General features: G+C 35.6%; 1 protein-coding gene across 3 annotated transcripts in view; it reads right to left on the bottom strand.

Annotated features, from left to right (window-relative positions):
* Window positions 1-1,360: 1,360 nt before the first annotated feature.
* GALNT1 (polypeptide N-acetylgalactosaminyltransferase 1) overlaps window positions 1,361-20,549 on the bottom strand; it is a 127,109-nt gene continuing 107,920 nt past the window's right edge. For all 3 annotated transcript variants that reach the window (XM_079108537.1, XM_079108538.1, XM_079108539.1), the window contains 5 exons: window positions 19,394-19,574; window positions 18,148-18,287; window positions 8,382-8,480; window positions 7,772-7,906; window positions 1,361-2,079 (listed from right to left, as the gene is read on the bottom strand). In XM_079108537.1, the coding sequence (XP_078964663.1) occupies window positions 1,933-2,079; window positions 7,772-7,906; window positions 8,382-8,480; window positions 18,148-18,287; window positions 19,394-19,574 (702 nt within the window). In that variant the 3' untranslated portion in view covers window positions 1,361-1,932. The remainder of the gene's footprint in view (window positions 2,080-7,771; window positions 7,907-8,381; window positions 8,481-18,147; window positions 18,288-19,393; window positions 19,575-20,549) is intronic.

Below are 20,549 nucleotides of genomic sequence, written 5' to 3'. Positions count from 1 at the left end.
AACACAGCTCATGGAATATAAAAAAAATTCCATCCAGCACCTGCATCATTTCAAATTTCCTGGGGACATTATGCATTCTGTATCATAGCCTCACCCAAAAGCATCCACATGTGCTTGATGTTGATTAACTTCAACAGGATATAAGAAACTTCATGTACACTCAGTTTGGCAAATATCGTTAGTGATGTGACTTTCAGAAACATTCTTAGGCACTAGAAATAGCACTGCCTGCAGTGAGTCTTTGAAAATCAAAGAAAAGAATATCATTAAATATAATCTAAAAAACAGGAAAGAAAATATACGCAGTTTTGCCAATGGATTGCTTTACATATCAGAAAAAATGTTGCAATGAGATTTTCTTTCTAGAAGATTAAAAAAGTAACTTTTAATTGATAGGTGATTTTGTGGTACTAAAAATCAGAAAAAAATAAAACCAATATAACTGAAATGGAATTTAGGAAGAAATGCAGGACTAGTAATATGGAACAAGAGCTGCACTTCTTTGGCTAACTTATTAAAAACTGCCAATTAAACATTTTCAGTCAAATTTTATTAAAAAAAGCAGCAGATCAACATTACAATTCAAGAATCTAATCTAAATATGCACTTAACAATGAAGCACATCTGAGTATGGAGTGAAAAAGGTTTTCCAAAAAACCATCAAATATATTATCTCCAAATAACCAAATTATAAACCACTCCTTGAAAGACTTTTGTTAAGTGGAATCATAAAGAACTGAAGATTTATTGCTGTGAAAACAAATTTGTAGTACAGTAGTATGAATCTTGGGTATTAAGCATCATCAGTTGAATCAAGTTAAGAAGTTGAAAATGTGATAAGAAAGTGTGTGTGTTTAAGAGAGAGACAGAGAGAGAAAGAGAGGGGGAAGGGAAGAAAGGGGGAGAGGGAGGGAAGGGGGAGAGGGGAGAAAGGGGGAGGGAGAGAGGGGGGGGAGAGAGAGAGAGAGAGGAGAGAGAGGAGAGAGAGAGAGAGAGAGAGAGAGAGAGAGAGAGAGAGAGAGAGAGTAAGAGAGAGACTATAAGCCAGTTGACCCAAGAACAACTGAGATATCTAACTTGTCCGGTTGAGACCAGGCATCATGTTAAATCTCCATTTTTTTAGAAGGCAATTAAAAAATCACAATTCCAACAGCCCACAAATCAAATAAAAATATTGTAGAAAGAAATTAAAACTATGTTCAAAGAGCTTTTTCTCCCAGCTCATTTTCAGCACCCCAAGGAAAATAAAAGCATCCATGACTATCACAGATGAAAACAAAATGAATGTCATTGGAATCAGTTATTTTTCCCCACTGAGGTATAAAATCTATATAGAAATTTGATACTATACTATAACAAATTGTACTTCTCATAGTTCTGTTTTAATTTTGTTTAAACCCTGTTTAATATAGTTTTTTTTTTTTTAAATTGTTGTAAAAATGTTATTTTCATGATTCTGAATCTGGTTCCAGTTCTTTTCATTTGCTTTTATGTCAATATTTAATGTACTGGCTACCAGTTCTAATCAGAAAAAAAAAAATCTTGGTAATCTCTTCTTTGTCAGCACACTCAGCAGAAATTACTGATGTGCAAGCAAACCATAAAAGGTGCAGCTTTCCAGAAAGCACATTTTGTTGATCGTTTCATTGTCTGAATATTCTTTCCCATGATTCTTGATGAAAGACTCTTTCAATCTTGTAAACATCAGTGTGCACAGTCTCACTACTATGCAGTTTCACGTCCTTGGACAGGAAGGCTGGTTCACAGCTAGTGAAAAGCTAGAGGAGTTTGAGTTTTAATGGCTGATAAACCTTACATCCCGCAGAGGAGGAAAGCACTTTTCCTTTTTTGCTACTTAAGAATGTGGCAGAAATGTATGCTGAGGTAGCCCAGTCAATCCTTAATTTTTTCTTTTTTTTTTTAAATTTGGTCTCAGAATATTTCTGGAAGGGTGACATTTCGAAGAAGCCACTGCTGGGACCGGCTTCCATTGCAGTCTCTAATGCTGGGCACCTGGCTGTCCTCTTCCGTGGCTTTATCCAGGCACTGATTACTGTTCACATGCTGCAGGGTTAATTTCTGAAATGACAGAAAAAAAATAAATCTTAACATGAAAGTGGAGAAGAAAAACATCTCAATCTTTTTTTTTTCTTTTCTTTCTTTGTTGGTACCGGGGATTGAACCCAGGATTGCTCAACCACTAAGCCACTTCCCTAGTCCTGTTTTACTTTGAGACAAGGTCTTGGTAAGTTGCTTAGAGCCTAAGTTGACCAAGCTGGCCTCAAACTTGCTATCCTCTGGCTTCAGCCTCCCCAGTTGCTGGGATTATAGGCATATATCACCATATCCAGCTTCAACCACCATTTTGATGATTACTAAATTTGTCTGTGAAAAGATTTTTGGTGGGCAATGTAAATTATTTAAAAGACAATAGAGAAAATGTGCATATTTAAAGATGCATTAAGAGCTAAGTGGGAGAGAAAAATCGATTTGGTTCAGTGGGACACAATTGACTTGCAGGAAGATGACCTAATTCTAAGCCCTAATTCTTGCATAAGCTCTATAACACTGTGAGAAACTTCTCTTTTTATGAGTGTGTGCTCTGGTTTCCCTAAAAAAAGAAAGGGGAAAAAAAAAAAAATAGAAAGAAAGAAAGAAAGGAAGACCAGACTGGTTCCTAATTTAAGATCCTTCAACCTATTTCCAAATAGCAAATTTCAAAGTTTTTTCATTTCCCTGTGATAAGGCTGCTCGTGTAAATTCTGTGATTTCAAATCGCAAGCTCTAGAAATTCAGGTCCTTTAGAATTAAAGCTGTATGAACACTTGGATGGCTAAGATTTGTTATAATCAATCTTAAGTATTCAATCCAGAAAGACTATTCTTGTGGTTAAGAGAGTTGGTGTAGGACACAAGAACACGGGAACTTGGAATTAGTTTGGGTTCATAGCCTGGGTAACTTGGCCTTTCTCATTTTTAAAATGAAGATTATGTTACATATTTTGAGCAGATTCTGTGGTGTTCAGAGAGGACAAAATTTAAAAACACGGTCTCTCACAAAGGAGGTTCTTAACAAATGGCTGACAGATAAGCTATTCGTCTTCCTATCTACTCATTTACATTTTGTATTTGATACTATCATGTTGATTTTTAGGATAATTTCGAAAAGGCAGGAAAGAGAGTTAATAGATACAGTTAAGATGATCCAAACTCTGATAATGTACTCTGGTCACATTAAGGTCTTCTAAGAGTTGTGCAGCCATAAACTTCAAGTTATTCTATAAATTCAAATAATTTTAAATCAAACTCTAATGATTATGTAACAACTATTCTGGCTTCTAGTCATTTACTATTCTTGAATTAAAATGAAATGAGAACTGGCAAAAGATAGTATACATGCAGATGTCTCTATTCATACTGATTTAAGTTCAGTGACTTCTTAATTTCTACAAATGCAAAAAAACAGAACCAAAAGACAGTGGCTATTTTAATTTTTTCAAGCAGATGCTGTATAGTTTACTGGCTGATAAGATGGGCTTAGCAGTCAGACATTCCTGGAATGAATTTTGGATTTGTCAACTGAAGCTTAATGAAACGTGTCAGAGAAACTTAACCTCTCTGAGGCTCAGTTTTCTCACTATGAAAAGGGGGCAAAAATTCTTACTTCATTTGATTTTTGTGAGGAAACAATGAGTTAATGTACATAAAGTGCTATCCAGTCCAGACTAAGTACTTGACAAATGGTACTTACTAGAAAACAATATCCTAGCTACAGCAGCCGTGAACACAATCCAGCGGCCAGACAGCTGAAGCTCTGCTGCCAAAGCAGTCACATTAACAATGCAGCACAAGAACAAATTCAGCAAAGTGGCAGGATACAAAATCAACATACAAAAATCAATAGCTATATAACAATAATAAACTTAATGAAAAGAAATCAGGAAAACAATTCCATTCAAAATAGCCTTAGAAACAAAACAAAACCAAATCTGGGAGTAAATATAACAAAAGAGGTAAAAGACCTTTACGATGAAAATTACAGAACACTGAGGAAAGAAATTAAAGATACTGTAAGGCAGGAAGACCCCCTAGGTTCTTAGATAGGCAGAATTAATATTAAAATGGTCATATTACAAAAAAGTGATTTATAGATTTAATATAACTCCTATCAAAATACCAATGACATTCTTCACAGACCTAGAAAGAAGTCTTAAAATTCATATTGAAGAATAAAAGACCCAGAGTAGTCAAAGCAATTCTGAGCAATAAGAACAAAGTGGAGGCATCACGATACCCAATCTCAAATAATACTATCGAGCTTCAGAAACGAACCAGTATGGTATTGTCAAAAAAACAAGACATGAAGACCAATGGAATAGAAGACACACAGACCAATCCACACAGGTACAGTTATTTGATCTTTGAAAAGGGTGCCAAAAACATGCATTCCAGAAAAAAGAGCCTTTTTAACAAATAGTGCTGGGAAAACTGGTTATCCATATGCAGAAGAACAAACTACATCCCAATCTATCATCCTGCACAAAAGTCAACTCAAAATGCGTAAGAACTGGGAATTAGAAATTTCTCAACTGCTAAAAGAAAACATAGGGGAAGCACACCAAGATACCAATTCAGGTATCAATTTCCTTAATAAGACTCCTAAAGCTCAGTAAATAAAACTAAGAATCAATAAATGAAATGGCATCAAATTATAAGCTTCTGCACAGCAAAGGAAACAATTAAGAGCATGAAAAGAAGCCTACGAATGAGAGAAAATCTTTGCTAGTTACTCTTCTGCTAGGAAATGAACTAAATAGACACTTCTCAAAAGAAGAAATGCAAATGGCCAACAAACATGAAACATCCTAAGTAATCAAGGAAAAGCAAATTACAACTACACTGAAATTTCATCTCATTCAGTTAAGAGCGGCAATCATCAAGAATATAAATAACAGATGATGGTGAGGATGTGTGGATAAAGAAACACTTACATGTTGTTGGTGGGATTGCAAATTAGCACAACCACAATGGAGATTCCTCAAAAGACAAGGAATGAAGCCACTATATGACCTAGTCATTCCAGTCTTTGGTATTTATCCAAAAGAACTTGAGTCTTTTTTTTTCGTTGTTGGGGATTGAATTCAGGACCTCATACATACTAGGCATAGCACTCTATACCACTAAGCCATATTCCCAGCCCTCCCATCAATGTTTTTAGCAGTGCAATTCACAATAGCCAAGTTACAGAACCATTGATAGACACAGAACCCGTTCATGTCACCAACAAAGGAATGGATAAAGAATATGTGATCTACTCAGCCATAAAGAAGACTGAAATTATGTCATTTGCTAGTAAATGGAAGGACTTGAAGAATATTATGTTAAGTGAAATAAGCCAGACTCAGAGTCAAGAATCGAACATTTTCTCATATGTGAAAGTTAGAGAGAAAAAAAAAAAAAAAAGAGGAAGGGATCTCACAAAAATATAAGAGACTGGTATAATAGAGAAGGGAGGTCAGGATAAGAAAAGAAGTGAGGGAAAGGGGAAGTACTGGGGAATGAAATGGAACAAATTATGTACATGTATGAATATGTCATAATGAACTCCACTATTATGTACAACATAATACACTATTAAAAAAAGAAAAAGAAAAAGAAAAAGAAAACCCCCAAAGGTTCTAAAACTTCCCACAAAGCTTGTCCCACTGGCATTCTTCCTCAGGTCCATGGTCAATATTATTAAAAGCAGCAAGAAATTTAAGTACAACAAAAATGTGGTTAGACAAATCCCAATTTCTAAAAATGTGTATTTCATTTACCTAAATTCATTAAAATAAACTTGAAACAAATTAGGTTATTGTTTGGTACTGGTTACTTAACTGTTTAACAACAATATAAAATTCCCATAATTCATGTAAACAAGCACCCCAAAGACCTGGACTCTTGTGAGGAACCTTGCTCCAGACAAGGCTCTGACAGCTGACAGCAGGTACAGAGCTGTGTGGCTCCGTGACACTGTGAGCTCTGTCATCACAGGACTCAGCAGAGAACCTACCTAATACTGAGTAGTCTCCGCATAGAGAAAACTCAATTAAGACAACTAGACAGGCAAGTGACAAATATCTACCTGTAATCTTTGAAGGGGAGGATAAAAGTTATAATTAGTTTTTGCAAAAAGTCTACCTGTAAGCTGGAAAAAATAATTTGCCTACTTCCTGTCTCTGATCGCTAGATGTAAAAGGTTCTTAATTTGCATTATATTCTAGAAGGGACAGCTATAAATTGTCAAAGCAAAAAAGCCTGGTGTTACATTATGAATTTTATATAATATAAACAAGTTTTAAAAATATATGAATATAGAAATTTAACTAAAAAGACAGCATGGTATTGGACAAATAGTCCAAGATCAAAAATCAAGAATCCTTGGTCTGAGATCTAGTTTATACCATCTATCTGCTCTGTGCAACTGAGTTCCATTCTGGGCTTTAATTCCTACTCATATAAAACAGTGTCCTGGATTTTATTTCCAGAGTTCCTTTGAAAACGAAGATTTCATTATTTTGAGTTTACATTTATAGATTACTGACATAAATATTTTGTTCTCTCTCCAGTTTGTTATGTTTTCAACAGCTAGAAGCAGGGCAATTCTGATGGACTGCTCTCCTCTAGAGATCACTACTGCAGTTAGCTCCGGCTGCTGGAGCTGGACCAGTATTGCAGCTTGACTTCTCCTTCTGCCCAAATTTTGCCTTCTCTCTTTTCTTTTCACAGGTTTTGATTCAAAAGGTGTCCCTAATAAACATCTGAACACTAAATTTTATCCTAGAGACTGCTTCTGGGAGAAACCAGCCTGTGACACTGAATTTTTAACTCAGGAAAAAAAACTCTGCAAAGTGATTCAGAAGTTTTAAAAAAACCTCACATAACTGGTTCTTTGTTAAAAATACCCCATCTCCAGCCTCTTATATTTCTAAGCAAACATTTACTTTTCAAGTACCTGCTGTGGTAGACTGTGTACGCTAGCTAGCCAACAGTCACTCCCTGTCTTTGTCATTTGGCAATCTCATACTACAAAGACTATAAAACCAAATGCTTAGTTTTCCATTCTTCTTTGTCACTCAGCTAGGGGTCACTATGGGATAAAGTTCTGGCCCTTAAGAAATAAGCAGAGCTTGCTAAAAGGGTTTCAGGAAAAGCTTTTGTTTTCCTGAGAAAGAGCAACACATGTGGTAGTGAAACACTACCTCTTCCCTTCTCTTTCTACTTTGAGTTGAGATGTGACAGTGAGAGCTTCAGCAACTATCTTCTGACCACATAGAAAAGCTGATAATATCACAGTTATGCTTTCCCTGACATTACTGTGCCACTGAATCTACACCAGAAACCAGACTTAAGAAAAATAAATGCCCATTTAAGCTATTATAAATAGTTTTCATATTGTCTAATTAACATGCTGTTATTTTCCAATGAACTTAAAAATGGGAGATTTTTCATGTTTAAAAAGTTTTGGTTGTCACAATGGCTGTGCCACTGGTATGGTCTGTCTCATGCCAGAGATACTCTAATCTTTCAATGCATGGGGCAGACACACCCAAGACAGCAGTAGCATGCACCAAAGAATATGCCAGAACAGACTATTCAGGCCATTTCCATGGCCATATTAACCATATTAGTTAATATGTTATTAATCACAGGGGCTACAACGAATATAAACATACTCAATGACAGTCTTAATTATTTTACTCTTATAGGCAATTGGATAAGTAACTTACCACTGGGTCATACTCCCAGAGCTGGTTGCCTTTTAGGTGGTGGCATTTGAGCATGGTAACTGGGCCATTAAGTTTGGAAACATCCAAGCAAAGGTCATCTGTTCTAATTTCTTTATTGGCAGTATAAGAGAAAACCTGGAAAACAAAATGGACACATGTAAGCTTTAATAACAAAAAGAAATTAGCCAGTGTTTTAGATACTCAGTAACTTAGGAGGGGAAAAAAAAATTCCAAGATACATGACTTTGCATTTTATTAAAGTAATGGAGAATTAAATGACTCCTAAAAGCTACCACTAGGTTTATACAGAGAAAAGTAAAAATGGCCTTAGTTCTCTGTATACACTAAGTGTGCTGTCAGTGAGTATAATTTCACTAAAAAGGGCAAAATAAAATTTGTGTTTAGCAATATTAATATAGTTTTCTCAAGGAGTCTGTTACAAAATGTTTTATTTTAAAAAATCATTAAAATGAAGGTTTCCTTCACCTAATGGTCATTATTATTTTCTCTTTAAAAACAAAAGTATTTCCTGAATGATGTCATGGATAAAGTGGGCAAAGCAAAAACAAACTTAAAATAATTCTTTTCATAAGTTTATTAAGATACTCACCTGATTGCCTCCCATACCATGACAATTAAAAATTCCAACTTTTTCATTCTCTTTTCTAGCCATGTTATCTAGACACTGATTTGTTTCCACATTTCGTATCTATGGGACAACAATGAAAATATCATGAGGGGTTAACTAGAGATAAACACACATACACTGAAAAATCAATTTAAGTTTTCCCATATAAAGATGGTAGGCTGGGGTGCTGGGTGAAGAGGATCAGTAACTGGCTATCTGGAATTCTTTGGTCTAGAAAGAAATATATATAATTTCTGTGTTTACGGGAAAAATTCCTTTAAATTTCTTTTCTTTCATTCTTCCACTGTCCTCTAGAACTTGTATTTAGTCTAATAAATTCTATTCTATCTAATAATTTAAACCAATGTAACAACTCCCTGAGGACACTATTAACAATTAAGATAAGCATATTATATTACTTTTGGTAACTACACTGATGTAGTTACCAGATACTTAAGATGAGGCATTTTCTAGTCAAAGACCTTGGGAATTGGCTTATTTTGGAAGCCTAGCATGGGAGGTACAAACTTTACTCTTTTGTTAGATATTTATCAATTACACAAAAGGAATTTAAATCAGTTATGACTTAGGAGGGCTATTTTGAGCAATGCCCCTTGACATTTTGCTTTCTTTAAATCACTGTAGCTTCAAAGCATTTGATAAATTAATAGACACCTGAAAATCCTAAATTTATTACCATGCATGGTATGGTTAGCAGGTAAGCCAGAGGGAGATGTGTGATATAGACTATAAGTGTCATGCTTATAGACAAAACAAAATGTAATTTTGTGTGATGAAGTAGGGTTAACATTAAAAGCACAAATAAGCAATTTACTTTTATAAACAAAAATATGGCTTACATATTATTCCAAAATTTTAATAAGGTACTAAGAAGGCCAGATACATATAAGTACAAGGGCACAGTGTAACATCTATTATTCCCAGATAGCCAAGAATGAGAATTGAGGCTTTGGCATAGAAGACCTAGATTTATCCAAGTGGCCCAAATCTTTTTAGATTGGTAATGGCGGTCAAGGTTGGCAGAGGGGATGGGGGATGACGACTGAGAACACTATAATGAGGTTATGTAAGACAGTGCATCAAGATATCTACTTCAGAGTCCAGTATAGCTAGATTCAGAAACAGCAATAATCTGCATCGCTACATTATCACTAGTCTCCAACATCTGGCTATTCAACCACCTTATTCAAAACAGATTTTTCAATTTTTCAATACTAATACTTTCTCATCCAACATTTTAATATGCTCCCACCCCACCTTGAGAATTGCTACCTGAAACATACCTCATTATCACTCCTCAAAACACTTTCCTTATTCTCCTGATTATCATTAATCTCACAACTTATCCAATATTCAAGTTGGATATCCTAAGTCTTTTTTTTTCTGAGTGCAATAATCATATCAGTGTGTAGTAACTCTTTTATCACAAGATTCATATACGTATGTGTATGTTTGTATGCATATATAAATGTACATACACACACACATATTTTTGGTACTGGGGACTGAACACAGGCCACTTTGTTACTTAGCCACATCCCTTTTTATTTCTCATTTTGAGACTGAGTCTAAGTTGATGATATTACAGGCACGTGCCACTGTGCCTGGCCAATTCATATCATCTTTTTAATCTATTATTTAAATTCAGGAACCTATTACCTAATAGATTATATAAAAGATTTTATAATTAAATATAAATTTGCATATAGAAAATCTTCCTATACCACAATTGGTGATCAATTAATACTTGATGATGATGACTATCTTATTTGAAAAAGAATTTAGTTCAAGTTATGACAAGACGATGTGTTCACACAAATCAATTATTCCTTAGAGTTTTGATTAAATGACAAACTCTGCTTGTTTTTCTTAATTTTTTTTTTTCTTCCAAAAGAAAAAAAAAATTGCTGAAGAAAGGGGATACATGTGACAGGAATGATTAGAGTACAACTGATGATATCCCTGGCTTCCCTCTCTATCAAAGAAAATGGCTATTTGGTTAAATAATTGTTTATCTTTAATCAAACTAAAAACTAATTTTTTAAGAATGCAATTTTCCCCAAAATATAATAGGGCTTCCTATCACTTTGTAAATATTTTATAATAAATGAACTTTGGCCATTTTGCTTCCATAAGTGATATGTTGCTAATAAATGATAGCAAATAAATTGGGCTTACTCTGCCAGGCACTGTTGTATGAGATCTATGTAAGAGCTTATATCATGTATATAGTACTCACATGACTAATTCTGGATTGTTGTCTGAAATGAGAGCTGATCTCTATCCCTTGGGGTTACTAAAGACTACTAGATGTTGAAAGTGAAGTTTCTCCAAGGACCCAACACTATTGCTTCCCATAAGCTGTTAAAACTGAGGGAAAATTAGCCTGTATAAGTGAGATGTGGCAGTGAGCCCCAGGTGGGCAGCCTGGAGGAGACCCAGTGTTAGTGCCTCTGGCAGGGCTTGGTGACACATCTCTAAAATGCAGGGAAAGTGGAGAGATGCCCTGCATTAGACTTCTGGAGGAGGACAGTTATGATGTTTTAGTCTTGAGTGGCTTTAACATTAGAAGGAAGAGAGGTTTGTTTGCCTTAACAAATTCATACCTTCTTTGTAGCAAGAAGGGGATGTCTTTTTTGTCCCAGGTGTGTTGGCTAGAAGATGCAATTTGGGGAAAATATCCTTCTTCTCCTTATAGGAATGTATGTGGATTACTTCACTATTAGGTGTTTTCTCAAGAATATACTAAAAATCAGGATGACTAGAGGGTCAGTTTAGGAAACAATTTTATTAGGATCCTAGGAGGGAGAGGATCATCTAGATTTATCTGGTGGGAGTTAAATATGAAGCACCTCTGGAGAAGAGAATAATTAGGAACAAACATTTTCTAGGGATGAAGAATTAGATGCTCAAAATTGTAATTCTGCACAGCTTTGAGGATATGCAAATGACTGTCAGCTTTCTAGTGAAATGTGGAGTAGAAATGATGGCAACACTCAGTGTTTATATTGGGATGGACATAGGTTCTAGGGTTGATCATTCAACATGTGACACGTTAAAGAATATATGAAACAAGAGTGTTAGAAAAATATAGAATGATATCAAACATAGGGAGTAGGAAAATATGTGTAAGAATGTAAGGATATGTGTAAGAATGTAAGGATATTCTACACAAATGACTCCTTTGACTTTTTAAAAAAAGGGAAAATCTTCTGACAAGTTAGGCAGTATTTTGAAGTTCAATACAAAGAACAGAGGGCTAACTTCTTTTTGGATTTTCCTAGTCATTCAAGATTTTATTCCATTTTTTGGCGTACATACAGTGCAAGGCTAACTTGTCTCACGACACTATTAATTCTTTTTAGTTTGTTTACCTTCCAAATCACACCTTGATGACTATCTTGGAAAGAGGATGTTTCCTTGTTTGGTAACATAATCATAGCAACTAAGATTCTAAATCATTGGGAACTGTTAAACTAAAAGGCTGATTTAATATGGGAAAAGAAGGGAGCTCTTCCTGGTTGAAGTGGAAATTCCCAAGCATCAGTATGGTGCTAATGTTCTCCTTAATCCAGTGGGAAGATAATTACTGACAGGATGGCTTGGGAATTTGACATGAGTTATTTAAGAGTAAGGGGTGTTACAGAGAATATATGTTAACTCTGATTTTTTTAAACCCGTGAGTTTGACAAGTCAGATATGGGCATCACAACTGAGGACCTAGGCAGAGAGAAGTAAGTGAAATGACAGGGTAGCAGTGTAGATACAGATAGATGAATGACCTCCTGTGCTGGCTGGCTGTGTTAATGACTCCAGCATCATCCAACAAAACTTTCTGTAATGATGGCAATGTCTATATTTGTGCTCTTCAATATTCTGCTTGATAACAACCTTGTCCCAGATATAACTGGTATTAAAGACATATTAGGTCAAGTTAATAAGCCAATAGCAATAAGGCCACATATGGTAAAATCTGTGACTTTACCAAGGAAGAGAGCTGGCAAGAGGTAGATAAGTGGTCAGCTTGCCTTGGCTATCATCTATTAAGAGTTAGAATGCCTTTACTTCATGTACAAACAGAGAAATAGTATGTATCCCATTTGTGTACAATAAAAATAAATTAAAAAAAAAAAAGAGTTAGACAAGTGTCTCTGAAATATGCCTATACTCTGGCTCAGTCAACAATGCCTTGGCACTCTCCAAAACTGGATCAGTTCAAAGGGAAAAACCCAACTCTTCACTTCCTATTTTAAAAGTAAGTTACAGGAAGTGACTGTTGTAAATCCTTCCATGGCATATCAGTCACCTTGGGCCTTTATTGACTAGATGGGGCTGCAGCAAAGAAAACAAGACTCTTTAATCATCAGAAGTTCAAGAAACTCAACAAACTGCTCACTTGTTTGAGGATGAATTCCTTAAGTTATGATAAAGTTCAGAGGTAGGTAGCTCAAGTCAACCCTGTAGTAGCCTCAATAACTACTAAGGATAAACATGGGGGGCAGCGCCTGTTATACTTCTAGAGAAAACACAGTTGAGCTAAATGGTTTCACTAACTCGCTGATTGGTCCATTTCTGTTATCTACTTCTTCTCCCATATCCTGCATTTCTGTTTTATATTTTTCCCTTCTTTACTCAAGTCCCTACATCACCAACACCTACTTCTCCACTCTCAGTCAGTCATTAGAAGAGAACTTCTTCACATTTCCACCTCCGAATCTGTATCTGATCTGTATTTGTCCCCATCCCTTCTACTTTCCATTCTATTCCTAGGGATTAAATGCCTTCTTCCCACATCCTTAATTAATAACCTCCTTTTGTGTACTCATCTCCCAACTACTTAAATATATAACTTCCATGACTATTGGCTCCCCTCGCCAGCCCTGGTTAAAAAAAAAAAAAAAAAAAACATGAAACATAAAAGTTATCATTTTAACCAGTTTCAAGTATGCAATTCAGCAGTGTTAGTATATTCACATTGTTGTGAAACCGATTTCTGTTCACTTCTCCACCTTGCAAATCTGAAACTTTATACCCATTAAACAAATTGTCTTTCCCACCTCCCTTCAGCCCATTGTAGCCAGCATTGTACTTTCTGTTTCTATGAATTTGGCTACTCTAGGTACCTCACTCATGTAAGCAGAAGTACACAAATTACACATTATTTGTCTTTTTGTCACTGGTTTATTTCACTTAAGAATATCTTCAAGGGTCATCTATATTGTAGCACATGCCAGAATTTCCTTCCTTTACAAAGGCTGAATAATATTCCATGGTAGGCATGTATCACATTTTGTTTATCCATTCATCTGTTGATGGACATTAGGTCTGCTCCCACCTCTTAGCTATTGTGAATAGTGCTGCAATGAACATGGATACACAAATATCTCTCTGAGACTCTGCTTTCAGTTCTTTTGGATATATAGTACAGCAAGAGATGGCACACCTGCATCATATGGTAATTGTATATTTTTAAAAATGTTTTTGGCACTGGGGATCAAATTCAGGGGTGTGTTATCAATGAGCTACACCACCAGCCCTTTTTATATTTTTTATTTTGAGGCAAGGTCTTGCTAAGTTGATTAGGGCCTTGTTAAGTTGAGGCTGGCTTTGAACTCATGATCCTCGTGCCTCAGCTTTTCCAGCTCCTGGGATTACAGGTGTGCACCACCATGCCCAGAGGTAGCTGTATTTTTAAATTTATTTTTATTTATTTTTATTTTTTGCAGTGCTAGGGATCAAACCCAGGTTTTCAAACATGTTAAGGCAAGAGCTCTACCACTGAGCCACATTCCTAGCCCTGTATTTTTAATTTTTTGAGAAACCTCCGTAGTACTTTCCAGAGTAGCTGTACCATTTTACACTCCCACCAAAAGTGCATGAGGCTTCAGATTTTTCCACACCTTTCCCACACTTGCTATTGTCTATTTTTTTGACACAAACCAGGTTAATGGTTGTAAATGGTTAATGGTTGGTCCTTTCTTGTGTATTTTCCAATTTTCTCTTTGGTGTCTACTCATATCAGCCCAATTTTATCTTAATAAAAAGAAACAAAAACTCTTAGCTCCATGTTCTCTTCCAGTCACCACCCATTTTTCTGCTGTCCTTCTCAACAAAATTCCTTGCAAGACTGTTGAACATTCATGACCCACAGTTCTCCCATTCTCTCCTGATAATCTCCATGGAAACTCCTTTTGACACTAAGGCAGAGACTACTTATAGCATTTCCTCAGCCAAAGGCAATGACCAGTTCTCAGTACTCATGTTGCTTGTTTCCTCTTTCTTGAGGCAAATCCTTCACACACAGTCTCTGGGACACCATTTTCTCAGTTCTCCTATTTTCCTGTCTACTTCTCAAAATTTTGTGTGTATGTGATTCTTTCTTATCTCCATGACTTCTCAACTGTGAATTTCCTTTGGCTTTGTTCTATCTTCTTTCTCCACATGTATTTGCTCTCCCAAGGTAACCGCATGTAGTTTTGTAACTAAGAATCATATATACGCTGACGACCCTTATATTTAGATCTCCATTGCCAACTTCTTCCCCAAACTGCAGATTTTTCAATGTCACTAACAGAGTCAACATCTTCCCTTGGATCTCAAATTTAATGTGCTCCAAACTGCTCTGCTGAATCCCTTCAGAAACTGCTCTTTCTACAGACATTTTCAATGCCAGCCACACCAGTACCAGTTAAAAACTTGATATAATCCTTGACTATTCTCTTCCTTCCATTGATACACTGTTTGACTCTTGATCCCACATATTTTTGCTCCACCAAGAGGTGATCTGATCCTTTTTTCAAAGGAAAGTTTGCTCATCTCTCTATGGTTTCCCATCTTTTATTGTTACTCAGAATAAAATCCAAAGTCCTCATTATAGTCCATAAGCTCTATATGACCTTATCCTCATTATGTTGTTGACCTTATCTTCTACTATCCCCTTACTTGTTCACTGTAGACAACTCCTTTTTGCTGTTTATGGAATATGCCAAATACACGTACATCTTAGGAATGTGTGTGCTTGGAGTTCTCTGTGCTCATAATATTCCCAGAAATTTATATGACTTGCTCACTCACTTCCTTCAAATCTCTACTCACTAATTACCTTATAAGAAGCCTGTTTCAACTACCCTATGAAAACCAGCACCATTGCCTATGCTTACCAGTTGTTCTTTATTCATTCTGCTTTGGCTATCATCTCATATACTGTATATTTTTCATAATTTGTTTCCTCCCATAGACTGTAAGATCAACAAGGGCAGGATCTTTATTCATTGCTGTGTTCCCAGTATTTAATTAGTATCTATTACACAGTAGGTACTGAAATATTTCTGAATAAATGAACTGAAAAAGAGACAACTTCCTACAGAGTGGGGTGGGGATTACTTCCTGAGTGTCAGGAAGACTAAATGTTAGGATATGGCTTAGCTGTGGCCCTGACCACACATATCATCATTTGCTGCTATGCCTTACAAAAGGAAATTTTGTCCTATCAATTTCTATCACAAAAGACTGCATTTTTCGTTCCACTTGGCTTCATGTTCTTTCTATAAAAGCTATTTTTAAAATTAAAATTTTTATAATTAAAAGCTAATAAAGACCTGCAATGAACTGAAGATAGCCCAGCCCATTAATGAAACACATTGCTACAGGGAAAGAATGGCAGAAAAAAGGCAAGATAATACATGATACACATACCTTCAGGCACACCAACCCAATGAAATGACTTTTTGGGAAAGGTGGGAGCAAAAGAGTATTATAAGACTATGGGATAAAAAGGAGGAAGGAAGCGAAGAAGTTCAATTTTATCAATTGGAGAAAATGCCTCAATAAAGGCTCCAAGTGGACAAAGACAAGCTGTAATAATAAATGAGGATAAGGAAGATTGCCAGTGACTGTTCCTGACTGAATATTCCAGGAGTCAGTAAATATTTTCTTAAAGGGGCAGAAAGTAAATATTTCAGTCTTGTGGGTCATATGGTCTCTGGAGAAACTACTCAACTCTAGTGCTGTAGTGCAAAAGTAACTAACTACTGTAAATAAATACAGGGGCATGGCCATGTTCCAATGAATATTTATTTACGAAAACAGGCAACAGGCTGGACTTAGCCTGCAGGCCATGGTGTGATGATCCCTGTCAGAGACCACCAAATATATGCCTGTGCTCCTAGAATAACTCTTCTCGTTCCCTCTCTAGAACTTTTCTGTATGTCAAATGACTATGGAGTCAAAACAAGGATGGCTACATCTTTTTACAAAGGGCCTAAGTACAAGTAATTCTTTTAACTGCTAAGACTGTCCCAGATAAAATGAGCCAATGTCAAGCAAAGGAGTTTGTGCAGGGGTGGAAAAGGAAGTAATGACTATATTATGCAAGGTAGAAGGCCTTGGAAGTAATGACTATATTATGCAAGGAAGTAATGACTATATTATGCAAGGTAGAAGGTAGAAGGTGTTCTCTGGGTGAAAGGAACAGAATGCAAAAAAGACGGTGAATCTATACTGAAAAGGTGGAACTTTTTTTCAACAACTTGTAGTTGTTGAAAGCACTAACTTAAGGTAGACTTTCAGAGACGCATACTGAAATCTCTAAAGCAACCATGAAAACAAAAACACAAGAAATACAACTAAGAAATCAACAACAGAGAATAAAAAGAAAATGTAAAAAAAAGAAAATGGCTCCTATTTCTTGGGAATGGAGGAAAGAACAGAGATGTAGTAAGGCTATAGGTGAAGACAGTTTTGTCTTCTTCCAAGAGAAGGAGGAACTCAGACTTGTAGGAGAACTTTGACCTAGAAACTCAACATTTTGGATTAACAAACAACAACCAGAACTCTGGGCTAGGGGAAGAACCTATTTGGATCCCTAGACATAGAGCCAAAGTCTGGCTGGGACACAGAATGGGTGGCCACTGGCATTCAAGGAAGAGGGCATACAAAATGGTTGCTTATGACCACCCTGGATTTACACCTGTAAATCTCTCTGTTACAACTGATCCGTGCAATATGGGAATTCAATGGGATAAAAGATAACTTTCAAAGTACAACTAACTTGTTTTAATTAATTATAAGCAACAATAGGCAGAGATTACTTCAGGTTTCAAGAACATTTGCTGAATTCTAAGAGAAATAACTAAAAGCATCATTAGAAACAAACAAGTTTATCAACATTCTTTCCAACTTCCCTGCCCAGAGATTTACAACTCCCAAGGGATAATAAAATGTGCCAAAAATAAATTGTTATGAACGATCTTTCAAATTCTTAAGCTTTGATTTGGACTAAAATTAAGTATAAGTTTTATGAGTATGTGATCTCAAGTAAATGGATTAGTTTGTTAAATAATAAGCTTAATGAAGATACTTAAACTGTAATAAGATAGAGCATTTTTATTTTAATAAAATATAACATGATAACATAAGATTTCAACTTATTAGGCAGACTGGGTAAACTAATCCATACTTGGGATTATCATTATTTAAAAAAATATTTTAGTTGTAGATGGACACAATAATTTCATTTATTTTTATGTGGCGCTGAGGATCGAACCCAGTGCCTCACAAGTGCTAGGTGAGTACTCTACTACTGAGTCACAACCCCACCAGTCCCCACACTTGAGATTATTTAATTTTAATGAGAAGGTACTTTGAAGTATCTTAGATGTTGAAAATTTAATCTTTATTTTTTTGAGGAGCTAAGAACATAATAAACACAAATGATACATGCTTTTACCTCTCCCAGTGAAAAATAGTGACGTGGAATTTGAGAATCAGGGTATATATTCTCCAGGTACCAAGAGAAAGGTTTGCACTGTAGTTTGTGTCTTAGACCAAGTCTTGATGATATATCCCCATAATCTACCTTTGTAACACCTGTTAAAAGAAATAATTGATGCTGAATTATCAGCGTCCTTTATTAAGTAATGAAAATTCATTTATATGTTGATTCTAACAAGACAGCTGAATAGAAAAGTGGTATTATTTGGGTGAGATGATTACATAAGTTACATACCATGAATCTATCTCTAAAGTATAAAACAAAGAAGACCTTAAAAGTGTTTTAATCTTTCAAAATAAAACTACATTTATATGAGAACAAAATACATAATAACAATATTATATGCAAAAATAAGTTATATAGGATCAGAAAACTTTAATAATACATGTTCAGGCAAAACAAAAAAATCAAAATTATTTTGCTAAATAGTGCACTTGTTTCCAGAAAGATTTCTCTCACACAGCTCACCGAACTGTGTACACTGCTACTTGACAGTCTTGTAGTAAATGAAAAATGAGGACAAATGGTTAACAATGTCAGGCAGAGTTATAGTTGATGAAACAATGGTTCCCACAAAACCCTGAACAGCAGAGAAATGTTCCTGGAGACCACATCCCTTAAGGCCCATTAAAGAGCTTTGCATTGGCCTATGACACTTGACAGTTTAACAAAATCTTGTATGATGGCATCAAGAACGTGCTTTCAGAAAATGATCATGACCTACTGCCAAAACACTGGATTTTTTTTTCCCTTGGAAAAAAAAGTCAAGAATCCATAAAGTTATATAAGCTAGGAAAATGGCTGAAACATCACAGAATAAATGTCAACTGTGGCAGTTATGTTTTAAAAAAAAGGAGGAGGAGGAGAGGGGAGGGAGGGAGGGAGGGAGAGAGAGAGGGAAGGAGGAAGAAGAGGAAAAACGAAGGAGGAGGAGGAAGGCAGAGAAGGAAGAAGGAAGAAAAAGAACACCTGGGCTGGCAAAAGTGACCATGATAATTTAGTATTATTGCCAATGATACACTGGGTACTTTGCCAAGCCCATTCTTTTACTATGATTTCATTACTTTTTATTATGATCTTATTATAGGGCAGGCATTCATACTCAAAGTTTCTTTTCCACCCTTTTTACCTCTCTTCAGAATGTATAGGATTAGGAACAAGAAAGGTATAGTCTTTTACTTCTAATGCAAAATAAACTAACCTGGAGAAATTATATAGAAGAAATTCTTGAATTCATCCATCCACACTTCTGCAAGTCGTCTGTTATTTTTATTGATAATTTGCCCTGTGCCTCCTGGAAATGTGTACGGGGTAGCTTTCCGAAACACATGTCCAACATGTGAGCAAGTGACAATTTCCAAAGTTCCTCCACATTGCCAAATCTGAACAAAATGGTAAAGAATACTATGTAAGACATTGCTCAGTAAACCAGGAAAAGGTAATCTTAGTCTTTCCATACCATTTTTCCTTTCAAATGAATAGAGGTTTAGTTTTAATTTAAGCTTAAATGGAAAATTTGCATTTACTGGTGAAAACTTTGCTAACTATCATCACATTACCAAATCTGAAAATGGCAAAGAAGACCATATCAAACATTGATTTTTTTTTAAACTATTGATAACTATTGCATTTTATGGTTGGAGTTTCATAGAATCCCAGGGAAAGAGTGGTTTACTATTGTTTGATTACAAAGCCAATGCTTCTTAGGAGCAAATGTTTCTCCAATCATCCATTTTGATCAAACCAAAAATAGCAGATTAACAGAGAAAATATAGATTACAGGCTAAATACAGAAGAGACAGAAGATATTGAGCACTTATTTTTCTAAACACAGGTCAAGATTCATAAGAGGTTCATAAATTCAAATGCCTGCATTACGTCCAGTCCTTGTTAACAAGGACATGCTATTGCTTTGAGTGTGTGTATAATGTGCTTATTAATGTGGTTCTTGGTTAAAAACAAAATATGAAACTGATCATGTAGTATCCAGCCAGATTTTCTGTCCTCCCCTCTCTAATACTCTGTCACTATTTATACATTAGACAGAACATAGGAATCTAAGTCAGATTCATTGTAAGTTATTCATGGAGGCAGTGATGACATGATTTGTTGTAAAAACAATAAAAACAAAAAAGGGGAAAAACATCATGTATGGGCTTTAATGCAGAATACTTCTCCTTTCAAAATATATTTTCTCCCTAAATTAAAAATCTCATAGCTATTTGCAATTAAAATCACACTTTAAAAAGTTTTGATTTTGTTAACTATTTAGAGCCTATCTTCAAGTTTTCCTAGGATCACAGAAAGTGTTAAGAGCTGGACAGGATCTCCAAGAGGATCTAGGGTCTAATAGTCTC

This window comes from Sciurus vulgaris, assembly GCF_902686455.1.
Source record: "Sciurus vulgaris genome assembly, chromosome: 13".
NCBI lineage: Eukaryota > Metazoa > Chordata > Mammalia > Rodentia > Sciuridae > Sciurus > Sciurus vulgaris.
The sequence above is the reverse complement of the archived record's forward strand: the minus strand, read 5'-3'. Positions and strand labels throughout refer to the sequence as shown.